The following is a 14,034-nucleotide window of genomic DNA, read 5'->3' as shown; positions in this document are numbered from 1 at the left end:
AGCCAGCACCTCGTAACAGCTGCAGTCCGTGTGCAGCTCGACAAAGGCGACGACGAGGGCACGGCCAGCAAACTCTGAGTCGCGAAGTAATGAGAATTCCAGAAAAGACCCGTGGCGAGAGCGGTCCCCACTGCTGAGCAACCGCGTGTGCAACGGAGAAATCAGGGTGCTCTTATGACGAGAAGAGGACGTGGGGTGAGCCGTGAGCTCGTCGGCATAAAGCGGTGCGCACAGGGACGACGGAGATGAAGACGCAAACGTTTTTCCTAGAAGAGCAAAACGTAAACTCGACGATTCGCCGCCTTGTCGGTGTATCGTCGCACGGCTCCTGGGTCGACAGAGCCGTTTTTTGTGTGAAACGCCATGTCTCGCCTCGACGAAGTTGCGACCTCGACAGCGAACTCAGAGTTGATGGTCAGATGGTGTACGGTTTGACTTTCCGCTGGCTTTGGCGGAAAAGGACAACAGCCAAGGGCCCCGCCGGCGGAAAGGAAGGGCCACGCGCGCTCACGGGACCCGGCATCAGCATGGGCATTTTCGGTAGTTTGTGTTGTTTACCTCTGGCCCGGCGCGTCATCCGCCGCAAAGGTCAGCCCAGGTCAGATGCAGCCAGAGACTAGCTCCCACCACCACCTCCCACGGCAGCCCCTGCAATTCTGACACAGGTCGACAAGTCTGGTGGTGCTGGTGGTGGGTCTCGTCCGGTGAAGCCGCCGCGCCGGACCCGTTGGAGCAAGCCCCAAGGCCCCCTTTGTTGCTCCCCAGAATCGCGTATGTACGTACAGTAGGGACAGCACAAGCAAAGCACAAAGAAAGCAAAGCAAAGCAGGGCAGCTTGATGTTTTGATGTGTTGCCGTGGGGCAGACCGACGTGTCCAAAGGCGTCGTGTCTGTCTCACCCCCCAACACATCAGCTCAGAAAGCACGAGAGCACCTCCGCACGCTCATGCAGGCATGACGTCCGGGGAGGGTGCACATCTCGCGATTGCACGCAGAGGGGCGGATGGGCGCGAACAGGGCTGAGCCTGGTTCGTATCGGTTGTCAGCGGGCGCAGGAGAATTAACCTGGCCGAGTGCTAGGGAAACGCTGGAGGCGTCGACTACCGGGTGGGGCGTAGGAGAGCAAATGGGCCGGTTTGGGCAGAGGCAATTCGGCGGCGGGCCAATGGCACAGGGCGTCGCTCAGCAACATGTTCCCGGTCGTGGGCATTCCCTGGGAAGCTGACGAGAGGCCGAATCACGATGGCGGGACTTGTTCCGGGCGCAGACAGTGGGCGTGGCAACGCAGATGCGATCGGTGATGACACAGTACTTACAGGACGAGCAGCAAGAATGCGGGGGGGCCAACTTTTTTGGTGGTTGCTCTCTGGGCGGTCGGTGGTGCTTTTCCAATTGCAACAGTGAGACAGCGCACATCTCGTCGAGTGCAGACCAGAGCCGACGTCGATGTTCGGTCGGTGGGTGAGGTGGGAGAGTGCGCGCCGTGGCCATGGCAGCCTGACCTGGCAACGCCGTCGGGAGGTCTGGTCTTGCTTCGTCCAAATCCTTTTTTTTTTTTTTTTTTTCCTCCCACTTCCTTTGTTCCTCCCGCAGCGCCGCCTGCAAGGAGATTCAACACGCGACGAGCCAGCGGGAACACAGGAAGGAGGAACAGTTTGGAGTAGCAATTGTCACGGTCATGGTCATGGGTGGCCATGGATGGCGGCAGGGGCCCCGGCTAGCAACATGCAGTCCCATATCGTCACCGCACCCACAGTGCCGTAACTAGCAGTGCAGAGTGGAATAATAGCCTGATCGCGCTGTGTATCCTGGTCTGCCCCGGCATAATCAATCATAATTCCAGCCTCAGCGACCCTGCTTGCCTGCTTGCTCTCTTGTGTTCCTGAAGCGCAAGCGATCAACCGAACCTGGCCCCCGCAGCAGCATCTCCCTGGTAACGCTGTGCTGCTTCGACACCTCTTCACCACCACCTCCTCGTGCCTTTTTCTTCCCTCCCGTCCCCATCTCGCTCCTGCCTCTCTCCGCCCTCCAGAAGGCATAGCTCCTCGCCCTGCCCTGCCTCTGCCCGCCCGCACCAGCGACGTCGACAACCTTTCCGCTCCCCTCCCTCCTCCTCCTCCTCCTCCTCCTCTCCTCCTCTCCTCCGGCCCGACATCCTCCTACGCTCTTATCCCGTCGCCGCCGCCGCTCTCCTCCCGGTCCTCATTTTCGACCTCGGGCCATTCCCTCGTCGACGTCCTGGTCCTCCATCTTCAATTGGGCAATTGCTTAGATCGGACTCCATCCATACCCGAGCAGCTCTGCTACCACCCTGCCACCCACTACCACCATTACGGCCGCATCCCACACCGACCGACATTCTACAACACCACAATTAGGACAATTGGACACGGCCAAGCTGGAAAGCAGTCATGGAGTCTTCACCGCTGGCTGTCATGCAGCCACCGCCCTCGCCTGGCACTTGGGGATACAGACGCGACCTTGCGTCGACCCGGCCCCGTTTCAGCTCCCTTGGCGCAAACAGCTTTAATTTCAAGGATTTGAGTATGAAGAAGTCGAGTGCCGACTACTTCAACACCAAGGCTGCAAGGGGCTCGTCTCCAACCGTGAGCCTTGCCGCGGATCTGGCCCAAAATTTCACCATCGACCAGAGGTGCGTTCGGCCCGTATCTTGATACGTCCTTGACGGAACAGGCTACTTACAAGCCACAGTCCCCAGCTACCCACCCCGAGGCGATCGCTCTTCACGGCCAATCTTTTCCAAAAACCAGAGGGTAAGCCTCGACAATGCTGCATTTCTACCCCCATGAGAGACTGTGGCTCACTCGTCTCGTCCTAGAAGGCGCGACCACACCTTGCCACAACTGGCGGGAAGGCGTCACTACTCCGCCAATCCCCTCATCTTCCCCAGGTTTTACCAACGACAGCATGGACATCTCGCCGCTCCCGCACAAGCCTGCCCACGGCTTAGTCGCTCGGGTTACAGTGCAGTCGCCCACGCCCGAGCCCCAAGACCAAGACATGAATCCCCCGTGCTCGCCGCCGCCAAACCCTCTACTTGATAGCCCCATGCTGGCGCCCGAGTAAGGCACTCCTCCGTCCACCCTTTATGCCGGGGTGGATACGCTGACAGTGCCCCCAGACGCAAGAAGCCCACCTTTCCACTCCGTCCGTCCCTTTCTCGTGCCAAAGCTTACTCGTCCGCCACTGTGAATATGCAATCCAAGGACAACTCGATGCCGTTCCAGTTCAATACCAGCAGCGGCGCTCCTGGCCAAGACTCAGACATGCTGAGCCAATGCTTCAAGCCTTCGCCCGTCCAAGACCGAAGGCTTTCTTTTCACCTGCAGGAGCGGTCACGGTCCGGCCGCCACCCCACCTTCAACTCGTCCATGTTCAACCGTTGCAACGGCTCCCCCGTGCCTGGCATTAGGAAGTCGGGAGCTGCCCGGCCCAGGAAGCAGTTTCGCCGAACCATGAGCATGTTTGAGAGTCCCGGCGACGTCATGAACACGGACCAAAAGGAGGTTGGCGGTGGGCTGGCGTCGATCATGGACGTGGACGACGTGCCGCAACTCAAGCTGCCGACACTGCCCTCCAACGGCGAGCCCAACAGCCTGCCCCGTATCAACTGCTCCACATTGATTGACGTGCTCAACGGCCAATATAATGAAGCATACAACGAGACTCTAATCATTGATTGTCGATTCGAGTATGAGTATGAGGGAGGCCACATTGATGGTGCGGTGAACTTTTGCGAGAGGGAGGCGCTTGCCGATAAGCTGTTTGATCCCTACACGGATTACGACACTCCTCGCAAGACTCTTCTCGTCTTTCACTGCGAATACTCCGAGCTGCGTGCTCCCCGAATGTTGGTTCACTCAATCAACCATCCATTTCATACGCTAATCGCCTCGCAGGGCCGAGTTCATACGTAGCCGCGATCGTCATGCTAACGAAGACAACTACCCTCGTCTGACTTATCCTGAAGTGTACATTTTGCACGGCGGATATTCGTCGTTTTATGACCAGTTCAAACCCCGCTGCTTCCCTCAAAACTACCTGCGGATGGAGTCTGAGGAGCACGAGCGTGCGTGCGAAGCAGGCCTGCACAAACTCAAGCAGCGTGTCAAGCTGAGCAGGGCTCAGACATTTGCATTTGGGGAGCACGGCTGTGACATGGAAGACAGCCCGACTGCTCCCAGTCGTTCACGGCCGGCAATGGCTTCGATGGATTCGATGCATGACTCTAATGCTAGTAGTCGCGCGCACGCGCGGAGGATGGCGTCATACTGACAGAATAACTTTGTCGGAATTCATGGCATCCATCCGGACTCTTCACGGCGTTACTGATTAACCTTCTCGTCCCCCTGCATAGCGACACACGACTCGACCTTTTTTCCTTATCCATTCCTCGGCGTTTGCACGGCTCCATTGTGAAACGGCCTTTGGTTTCGATTTCCTTCGGACGACGACTTTCATAGCTCGGCTTTGTTGATTTCCACCCCGGACAAGTTCCCACCATACACCTTCTAGTCTGGGATGATCCTCTCTTCCTTTCGACTCGGCGCCTGGCGTCTCAGGCGCTCTACCGGATCATACCCCACTGGTCTCGATGCATTTCCTTGTTGATTCACTCCACGCCCCTCGGGTGCAACCTTTTCGATATCCGGCATACGACCGCGTAAAGAACTCGAGCTGTACATACGACAATGGCAGCTGGACTCCTCGGGCAACCAGCTCCATCACTCTTCTTGTTTTCCTTGCATCAATCATCATTCTGCATCCAGCATTTTGCTTTGTTCTAGAATCATCATCATCACCACCGCCGCTGAACAAACGACGCGGACATCTGAGGTCCTTGGGCACGACTCAAAACCCCCCCTCCAAAGGCAACCAATTGCTTCCACGCTCTTCCGACCACCACTCTTCTTCCCCTTCTGTTTTTCATTCAACGGCTGCATTCAAAACGGCGAGTTTGCGAGTCCTCCTCGATGCATTTTCTCATTGGTGCTGCATCACACGTCGTTGTTTGGGGCTCTCACACAACGCCTCGAGTTCGGCGTGTGCCAAAAGCAAGCGGGCATTTGTGTGTATTGGGCTTTATGCGGTAATCTTGATCGTTTTGGAGACGCGCGTGGGTTGCGTGTGTGCAGAAGCTGATGAACGGCCTGCCATGCGTGTGCCCCTGGCATTTGATTGACGACGGATCAGTCGAGTGGACGAGGGGAAGAGAAAGAGAAAGAGAAGGAGAGAGTGAGAGTGAGAGTGAGAGAAAAAGGGGCACTGGGGTAGGTGCTGCGGAGGGCCTTTGCATAGTTGGACAGACACCACAGTCACACACACCCACACACTCAATGTTTCTTTTGCTTTTTGCCTTTGCCTTTGCCGCTCGCTGCTCATTCATTCGGTTGGTTATCTCTTCGCTCGTTCGCTTACTTGCTTGTTGCTGCTGCATCCTCGTCGTCTATCTGTCTGTCTGCTCTGCTCTGTTCGATTGCCCCGCCCCTCTCGCATGCTTTCTGCCTTGGTCTCGCTTGATGCTCTCTATTGTCCTACCCGCCCCTATCCCTCTCATATCTTTTAATGTCTAGCGAGAAAGAGAAGGCACAAGAAGAGGTCTGTTAATCGGTCGCCGGACAGCGGTGGTTGGCGCTGTATCGCGACGTTGTCGACGCGACGCCAAACGAAAAGAGAAGAGAAGAGGTGGAAAGAAAAGCACGCATGTATTGTGCTGCCGCGGACGCGCAGTGGGAGGCGGACTAATCACTCACGCGCGTTTGTTCATCTCTCTATCTATCTATTTATCTCTTTAGTGCGTAAGTACGTACGTACGTACACCTTAGTTTCTTAGTCTCTTAGTCTGTTAGTCTAGTAGAATAGCCATGGTGATGGCGATGGTTGCGGCAGTCGTAGAGAAGAAGAGCAGGAGAGGGAGAGGGAAGAGTGAAGAGGAGAAAAGGGGGAGTATAAGCGTAAGGTATAAGGGGGATTGAGAGGGGTGGATGACTGGTGACGGTGAAGTTGAACCAGGGAAGAGAGAAGAGAGAGAGAGAGAAGGAGAAAAGACGTCGAGATAAATTCATCTATAATTTACTATCATCTATCTACTATCTACCACTTCCGCAGCGGCGTCATCCTCCTCCTCACCTTCACCTCAAGCACAATTTCTTGTGCAGTCAGCCAGTCAGTCAGTCGTCGTTGCGCCTAGCGCGTGTAACCAGGTTTTCCTCTTTTTCCTGTCAGGGTCTTCCCCGCCGCCAGGGTCCTCCCCGCTTGCTGGCTGCGAGGCAGGCAGGCATCGAGCTAGGTTACTGTTTTTTTTAGTTTAGCTTCGGCCCGTCGGCCGTCACGGCCTGATGGGCGGGGGATATGCTTGTTTGGAGGCTTTTGTGTTTTGTCTTTTGCGTCTTTTTTTTTCTTTTCTTTCTTTTCTTTGGGAAGAAAGAGGAAGAGCGAGTGAGAGCCGGGGGAAAGAAGGGCTTTGGGGTTGGGCATTGGTTGGTGGATTAGATGGACGGATGGAGAGGTGCTTCTACGTGTTCTATTTGCAATGCATGGCCGTACGGGATGGGGTGTATAATCGCGTAGGAGGCATGCATCATACATGGAAAAGCAAGCGAAGTATAGGAGAAAGACTCATCCTCATACTTCGACATGGCATATAGTTTGGTCGGCGGCTCGATTTACTTCTGCGCTTCACCAGTCAGTCAGTCAGTCAGTCAGTCAGTGACAGACGCACTAAGCGCCGCTCGTCGACGTCTGGTAGTGGGCTGGCTTCCCTGACTGAGCTGACCACGCGCGGTATTCGTGGTGAGGAGAGCTAGGCGGCGAGGGGCGCGGCGCGTGGGGTCATGGTGAGAGGGTGTTTGGGGGATCGGTACTTGATATCCCTTGTTCACACGCAGCAGCAGCGACTGAATGCTCCCCGTCCGCATACAGCCGGAGAGCCAGAAGGTGTTAGTTCCTTCGAACCCCCACTACGCGGAGGAGGGCGGCCGTCTCCGTCAATACTTTTACCCCTGGAAGCATCCATGCCGCCGCCAGCCAATGCACCAGACGACGATGCTTCATGGTTGGTTGGTCGGTCAGTTGGTTTTGTCGTCTGGTTCGTCGTCTCCTGGTTACGTGGTTGGCTCAACGGGGGGGACGAGTGAGTCAACACGACGACAACGACGAGAAAAAAGTCTCGCGCCAGCCCGCCAGCGGCCTCCCTGTCCGCTGGTCCGTTGCCCTCCTCCCGCCTGCCGTCCCGTCTCGCCTCGTTTTGTGTTGCCTTGCACAAATCAAAAGCGATAAAACATGGGAAAACGTAAAACAAAAATGTCACATCCTTGTCCGTGTTGCTGCTACTTGGACGGGTGAGTGAGGCATGAATGGACAATTGTCAGTCGAAAGTGAAGGGCGGGGTTGCGCCATGAGTTGTGTTGTGCTGTGCTGTGCCATGAGTGCCCGAGACATGGGACGACAATTGGATCGACGCGATGCAGCGGTGGATCCCTGCGTCGATGGCCGTTGAGTTGGTCGCCTGTGTTTACTCACACCGGGTCGTGTCGTCAGGTACCGACAGCTGCCTTGCAGGGGTAGGTCGAGGTCGAAGTCGAGGTCAACGGGACTTGAAGGGAGTACCCAGGGTGCTGTAGGCGAGCCGATTCCGCCTCCTCTACTCCGCTCCGCTCCGCTCCGCCCAGATTCCGCCGGGCGCCTAGACCATGCCCGCTCGTGGTTGCGCGCGTCCCGTCGCGTCGTCCTCCTCGACTTCAATTACGAACCGAATTGCCTTCTCAGACGACAGACAGACGACGCACCATTCCTGTACCTCCGTTACGCACGTACGGCCTGGCTTTGCTGCTTACCCCACACTCGCGCACCTCACGCGCCTAGCCCAACGCAGTCGCAGCTCCTACGTCCCGTACCGCGCTCTCGCGCAGCACATCGCAGCGCAGCGCAGCACCAGCAGCGGCCCGCCCCACGATCCATCATCCAGCGCACCACCCCACAGAGGGACCTGCAATTGACGTACCACTTCCCCGACGTCACTGCGCGCTCCGCATCCGTCAAACTGCACTACCGGTAGTGTCCAACCGCACCCACATTGGCCCGCCAGCCAGCCAGCCAGCCAACCATGGAAATCGACGATATCCTCGCCGACGTCGACCAAACCTTTGCGGCGCAGACGAGGCCCGCTGGCGGCCTGCCCGACGCCGCCTCGGCCGCCGCAGACTTGCAGGACCTGACGCGCCGCTGGGTCGCCGAGCGCGTGGCTCCAGAGGTGCTGCCGTGGCCGGAGGACTTGATGGAGAGGGTGATGCGGAGGATACGGGGACAGGTATGTTGGACTTGTTCTTCTGATGCTGCTTTGCCGATGGATGTTTTGTCCGAATACGTACTTTTCATTGTCTTTCCTGTTTTGATGCCATCGAAAGGGAGTCAGTCGGTGGGCTGGGAATGGCCCGGAAACAAGAGTGAATCGAGCCAGAGACGGCGGCCGTGTCAGTGGCAGTGTCAGACGCACTCGCGAGCGGGAGAGGAATTGTCAGTCCACTCGCGCAGCCAGCGGGATGGATCGAAGGACCAGAAAGGGCGGGCGGGCGGGCGGGTGGTGGCATCTGTCGCATCCATCCAGCAATCCATCCATCTGCATGCACGCTTGACACCCCCCCAGCGCCAGAAATAGAACAAGCAGCACAGACACACAGACAGAGAGAAGAGACAACCACCAGACTACTTGCTGGTCGATCGCCCAATAACCCAGAGGCTAACGCACCGTTGCCACACGTGCAGATTGAGCTCGTCGAAGAGCAGACGGGCAATATGGATCCAAAGGCCAATTTCCGCCTGATACTGTACCAGACGGAGCTCGAGCGCTTCAAGTTCCTCGTGCGGTCGTTTCTGCGCGCGCGGATAGCAAAGGTGCGTTTGACCCTCCTCCCCCTTCCGCCCACGTCGCAAAGCAAAGCCAACTGACCTCCACCCACGTCCAGATCGACAAACACCCGCACCACACCCTCCTAACACCCTCAACGCTCTCGCGCCTCTCGCTCCCAGAGCGGCAATACCTCTCCCAGCACCAGACACTCCTCTCCTCGCACTACGCCGCCTCCTTCCTGGCGCAATTCCCGCCCCAGCTGCAGCGCCTGGACGACAAGGCCGGCGGCATCAGCATGGTCGACGCGCCCGACGCCGACGCCGCCGTCTTCTGCCGCGTGCTGCGCGACTGCGGCGTCGTCGCCGTCGGCGCCGTCGAGGACGAGGTGCGCGACGTCGATCTGCGCCGCGGCGATGTGCTCGTTGTGAGGTGGAGCGTCGTTGCGGAGAGGGTTGTCAGGGGCGACGTCGAGTTGATTTGATTTGATTGCGTTGGCGTGGGGCGTGGCGTGTGTAGGTGCTTGGGGTTCCTTGGGAGGTAGGTAGGTAGGTAGGTAGGCTGGCGTGGACGACATCAAATGTCCCCGCTATGCATTGCAGTGTTTGGCAAGACGGCGCAAGTAGACGGGCCCACTTACTTACATCCCATCACAAAAATCGGGCACGGCGTAAGGTATCACTTGGAGAATGAAGCAGTGGCAAACGGAAAGGGCCGGCCAGATCATGCCAGGAAAAACACTTCAACAAATCTAACAAGCACCCATTTTTTGCTACAAGGGCTTGCTCTTTATCAAAACCTCGAGACCAGAAGCGTCCCAACTGCGACAGGCGGGGGAAACTGAGCGTAGCGTGGACTCAGTCACTATGAAAGTTTGGTCGCCTTGTTGTGAGATATAGAGATGGAGGCAAGCTCAAGACGTAACCAAAAGACTTAGTTGCCATTACACTATACGCGTCACCAGCCATTCGAGTGTTTAGAGATTCAATCAATGGGCATCAAAGAGACCAATTGATAGGCCCCCTCGTGGGTATATCATTTGCAACTATCCGCGACCATCCCAACATCTGCTCAGAAGCGGCCTGCTGCTCTGAACGAATCATCAATGGGCCTGCAGCCATCCCAACATCTGCTCAAAAGCAACCTGCTGCTCCGACGCAATGTTCTGGTCGTCGTAGCTACCAATGACCGCGAAGCCTGGCGACAAGGTCAGACGATGAAATCGCAAAAAAGTGATCTGGGGCAGTTATTACCGTGCGGGACACCAGCGTACGTCTTGATTTCGTGCTCGACGCCGTTCTTCTCCAACGCCTCCTTGCCAGCCTTGACCACGTCGTCGGGAAACACTGGATCGTTGTCGACCAGCGCGAGCGAGACGGGCACCTGGATCGCTGCGAGCTCCTCCTTTGTCACGACGGTTGCTGGGGCAATGTGGTTAGCAATCGGAGCGGCGTTGGTGGCACAGCGTCAGCACCGCATGCGTGATGCGAGGACTTACGATGCGCGACAGCTCCGACCTTGATTTCCGGCCCCTTGTCAACCACGCCCTGCTCCACATCGTCCTGCGGCTTACTGTCCTGGCCCCCGGCAACCGGGTGTGCATGCTTGCCACCCAGGATGAGAATGTAGCGAGCGCCAAAGCAGTAGCCGGCTCCGTAGATGCCGCCGCCGTTGGCAATGGCGTCTGCAAACTCCTCCTTTGCGCCCTCGATGACCTTGTGGAGGAGTGGAAGCACCTTTTCGGGCGTGTGGCGCGCCAGCCACATGTCGATGAGGAAGGCCTTGGTGGTTTGGGCGGCCGCCAGCTTGATTTGCTCGACCCACGAGGGTTGCTCCTCAGCGGGCATGATGGTGTTGGGTGCTATGTCGCCCTCGAACCTTGCACATAGTCAGCTTTGTGGCTTTCGAGGTTCCATAGCAACAGTCGTGGCGCACGCTGCGAGTAGGGCAGCAGACAGGGAGCATTTAAGCTCCAACTCGCCGGACTGCACTGAATGTGCCACGACTTTCGCCATCCGGCCTCGTCCTTTGTCCGAACGTCAGGACTCACTGATCGGGCATGACCACCAAGTAGCCTTCTCGGGCAAACTTGTCCGCCTGCAATTGGTTGTTTGTCGACTTGAGGCCGGTGCCACCGGTGAGGAGCAGCAGCAGCTTGGACGGGGCATGAGGGTAATCGCTGGGCTTTGCAATGTAGACCTGTACCCATTAGCAAGGTCGAGAGTTCAGATGTTGCAACTTACGTCAACGCCATTGAGCTTGGTGAGTTCCTACTGCACGTAAGTTTTGGACAGCAATCAAGGGCGGATCAAGCGTACGCCCGTGGGGACCTCTCCGGCGGCTGTCACTTTGTTAGCACTTGTCAATGCATTTTGCGAGGGCCTCAACGTACGAGTCGGCCGATCACTAGTGCAATGTTCCTGAGCTGCGTTAGCCATTGCCGGCATGGGGCTTTTGAGAATCTCACAGTCATGGAGGGCTGGGGCTGCTCAGAGTCCTCCTGCGCGTCAACCTCGGGCGCCTTGGTGGCCAGGTCTTGGTCCGCCATGATTTTTCGATGTTGAGAATTGAAGTCGATCTGAGGGTCTGAAAGCAGAGGGCACATGCAATGACGCAGGGCCGGGGACGTCCAGTGCGATCGGACCTGATGGCGGGGTGACGGGGTCGACGGGCCGGGGTCCTTCCGAATCAGGTCTAGAAGCCCGGCGGCTTGGCGGCTGCCTCGCCGACTCATCGCTTTACGCGAAGACGCGTCGAGCGCGTCTTCTCTGCACCTCGTCCGCCACCTTGACCAAATTCCACCCCATCGACAACCAACCCTCTCCAAAGCCTGCTCGACAACTGTCAATCCACCAGAAGAGCCGCCATGACAGCCGAAAGCGCCATCACCCGCGGAGCCCTGCGCTCCATTTTCGTCGATGGCCCGGACCAAGTCGAAAATCCCATCCTACAATGCGTGCAGATCAAGGCCATGGACTCCAAGAACGGAGAGGAGAGATATCGCGTCGTTCTGAGCGACATGGACAACTTCATCCAGAGCATGCTGGCACAGCGTAGGCCTCACCGTCCTGCCTGTTGGGATCTGCTAACAAACGCGCAGAAATCAACAACATCGTCACGTCGGGAGCGTTGAAGAAGGGCTCCGTCATCCGCCTCAAGCAGTTCAACCCCCAAGTCATCAAGGACCGCAAGTAAGACGCCCAACGCGGAAATCAAATTCATCGCTGACACGACACAGGATCCTCGTCGTACTCGACCTCGACGTTCTCGATCAATACGGCGAACTTGAGAAGCTTGGCCAGCCAAAGCCTCTCGACACTACCCTTGAAGTTAAGAGAGAGGAGAAGCCACAGCCGGCAGAGATCTCTAGCAACAACTTTTATGGCAACCGACAAAACGGCCAGCTTCCCACGCCCGCAGCGACCACTCGTACTCCGTCCACTGCACCCTCCGGCCTCGCTCAGCTCTACCCGATCGAGGCTCTATCCCCGTATGCTCACAAGTGGACCATCAAGGCTCGTTGCACCTTCAAGAGCGACATAAAAGAATGGCACAACAAGAACGGCGAGGGAAAGCTCTTCAGCGTCAATTTGCTCGACGAGAGCGGCGAGATTCGTGCAACCGGGTTCAAGGAACAGTGTGACATGCTGTACAATGTGTTTGAAAAGGGCCAGGTCTACTATATTTCCAACTGCAGCGTCAAACCGGCCAAGAAGATGTTTTCGAATCTCAACAATGACTACGAGCTGACTTTCCAGAACGACAGCATCGTCGAAAAGGTGTGTATTCATCTGGCGAGGGAGGACTGCGCTGACAGACAGCAGGCCGAAGACACGGATGTTCCAGATATTCGGTACAACTTTACCAGCATTGGAAATCTACAGGGCGTGGAGCCAAGCACGACAATCGACACGATTGGTGTGTTGAAGGAAGTTGGCGAGTCGTCCGAGATTGTGTCCAAGTCGTCGGGCAAGCCCTATTCCAAGCGCGAACTCACTCTTGTCGACGACTCGATGCACTCGGTCCGTCTGACTGTGTGGGGAAAGACGGCCGAGGAATTTGACGTCACTCCCAACTCGGTCGTTGCGTTCAAGGGCGTCAAAGTTAGCGACTTTGGAGGCCGCAGTCTCTCGCTGCTGTCGTCGGGCACGATGAACGTCAACCCCGACATCGACGAGGCGCACAAGCTCAAGGGCTGGTACGACGCGTCGGGCAACTCTGAAAACTTCACATCGCACCAGCAGTCGATCGGCACGGCGAGCGGCAAGCGGCAGGAATACAAGACGATCGCCCAAGTCAACGACGAGAAGATTGGCATGACGAGCGACGCGGCCGAGTACTTTACGCTCAAGGCGACCATCATGTACGTCAAGCACGAGACGTTTGCGTACCCGGCGTGCGCGTCGACGGGGTGCAACAAGAAGGTGATTGAGATCAACCCGGGCGAGTGGCGGTGCGAGAAGTGCGACGTCGCGCACCCGCGCCCGGAGTGGCGCTACATCATGTCCATCAACGTGTCGGACCACACGGGCCAGATGTGGCTCAGCGGGTTCGACGAGAGCGGGCGCGACATCATCGGCATGAGCGCCAACGAGATGGTCGAGCTGAAGGAGAACGACGAGACGGCGGCGAGGGCCGACAAGGCGTTTGTCGAGGCGACGTGCAGGACGTGGGTTTTCCGCGTGCGCGCGAAGATGGATACGTTTCAGGATCAGGAGAGGCGAGTTTGTTCCTGTCGTGTTTGCCCGCGGCGGAGTGTGCTGACCAGTGTGTGTGCTGTACAGAGTCCGCTACCAGATTTCCAGCACCCGCCCGCTGGACTTCAAGTCCGAGTGCGCGCAGCTGATTGAGACGATCAAGAAGTACGACATGAACGACTCGACGGGCATGTTTGTCAACTAGGGCTTTTCTCCTGTATTCCACGAGCGGTTGACAATGGTGTGTGGATAGGAGAGGTCGTGTCGATGGGGTAAAGAAGGGGGTGCTTGGCTGGGTGAGGAGTGCGTCTGTTTCTTCGAATTGCGATGTTGTTCGACTCTTGCTTTCTTGCTTTTCGCTGGCGTCTAGGCGTCCCGCGCGAGGAATAATACTACCCGTGGAAGTACGAAGTAGTCTGTAGTTATTTGCAGCAGTACCCATCTACCTACCGCCTACCTACCGCCGTCTCG

General features: G+C 57.2%; 4 protein-coding genes across 4 annotated transcripts; 3 read left to right on the top strand and 1 right to left on the bottom strand.

Moving 5' to 3' along the window:
• The first annotated feature begins 2,225 nt into the window (after positions 1-2,225).
• Positions 2,226-4,456, top strand: J3D65DRAFT_77933 (uncharacterized protein). The gene is made up of 5 exons (XM_066804184.1): positions 2,226-2,653; positions 2,713-2,774; positions 2,840-3,083; positions 3,143-3,871; positions 3,921-4,456. Exons 1-5 carry the CDS (start codon positions 2,412-2,414, stop codon positions 4,294-4,296), a joined length of 1,653 nt encoding a protein of 550 aa, XP_066652686.1. The 5' UTR covers positions 2,226-2,411; the 3' UTR covers positions 4,297-4,456.
• Positions 4,457-8,125: 3,669 nt separating this feature from the next.
• J3D65DRAFT_605813 (uncharacterized protein) lies at positions 8,126-9,350 on the top strand (the record flags this gene model as incomplete). The annotated part of the gene is made up of 3 exons (XM_066798377.1): positions 8,126-8,329; positions 8,785-8,913; positions 8,985-9,350. The coding sequence occupies 3 exons, from the start codon at positions 8,126-8,128 to the stop codon at positions 9,348-9,350; spliced, it is 699 nt and encodes a 232-aa protein (XP_066652685.1).
• A 232-nt stretch (positions 9,351-9,582) lies between these two features.
• Positions 9,583-11,475, bottom strand: J3D65DRAFT_634995 (Alpha/Beta hydrolase protein). The gene is made up of 8 exons (XM_066801271.1): positions 11,334-11,475; positions 11,259-11,286; positions 11,185-11,207; positions 11,110-11,136; positions 10,917-11,065; positions 10,365-10,744; positions 10,120-10,287; positions 9,583-10,063 (listed from the first exon to the last, which is right to left on the bottom strand). The coding sequence occupies exons 1-8, from the start codon at positions 11,469-11,471 to the stop codon at positions 9,969-9,971; spliced, it is 1,008 nt and encodes a 335-aa protein (XP_066652684.1). The 5' UTR covers positions 11,472-11,475; the 3' UTR covers positions 9,583-9,968.
• Positions 11,476-11,647: 172 nt separating this feature from the next.
• Positions 11,648-14,034, top strand: J3D65DRAFT_634990 (replication factor A 1, rfa1). Its single transcript, XM_066801270.1, has 5 exons — positions 11,648-11,919; positions 11,967-12,057; positions 12,105-12,645; positions 12,691-13,586; positions 13,651-14,034. Exons 1-5 carry the CDS (start codon positions 11,733-11,735, stop codon positions 13,766-13,768), a joined length of 1,833 nt encoding a protein of 610 aa, XP_066652683.1. The 5' UTR covers positions 11,648-11,732; the 3' UTR covers positions 13,769-14,034.

This window comes from Phyllosticta citribraziliensis, assembly GCF_038025025.1.
Source record: "Phyllosticta citribraziliensis strain CPC 17464 chromosome Unknown J3D65scaffold_10, whole genome shotgun sequence".
NCBI lineage: Eukaryota > Fungi > Ascomycota > Dothideomycetes > Botryosphaeriales > Phyllostictaceae > Phyllosticta > Phyllosticta citribraziliensis.
Note: the sequence above shows the minus strand (reverse complement) of the source record. Positions and strands in the feature narration are given on the sequence as shown.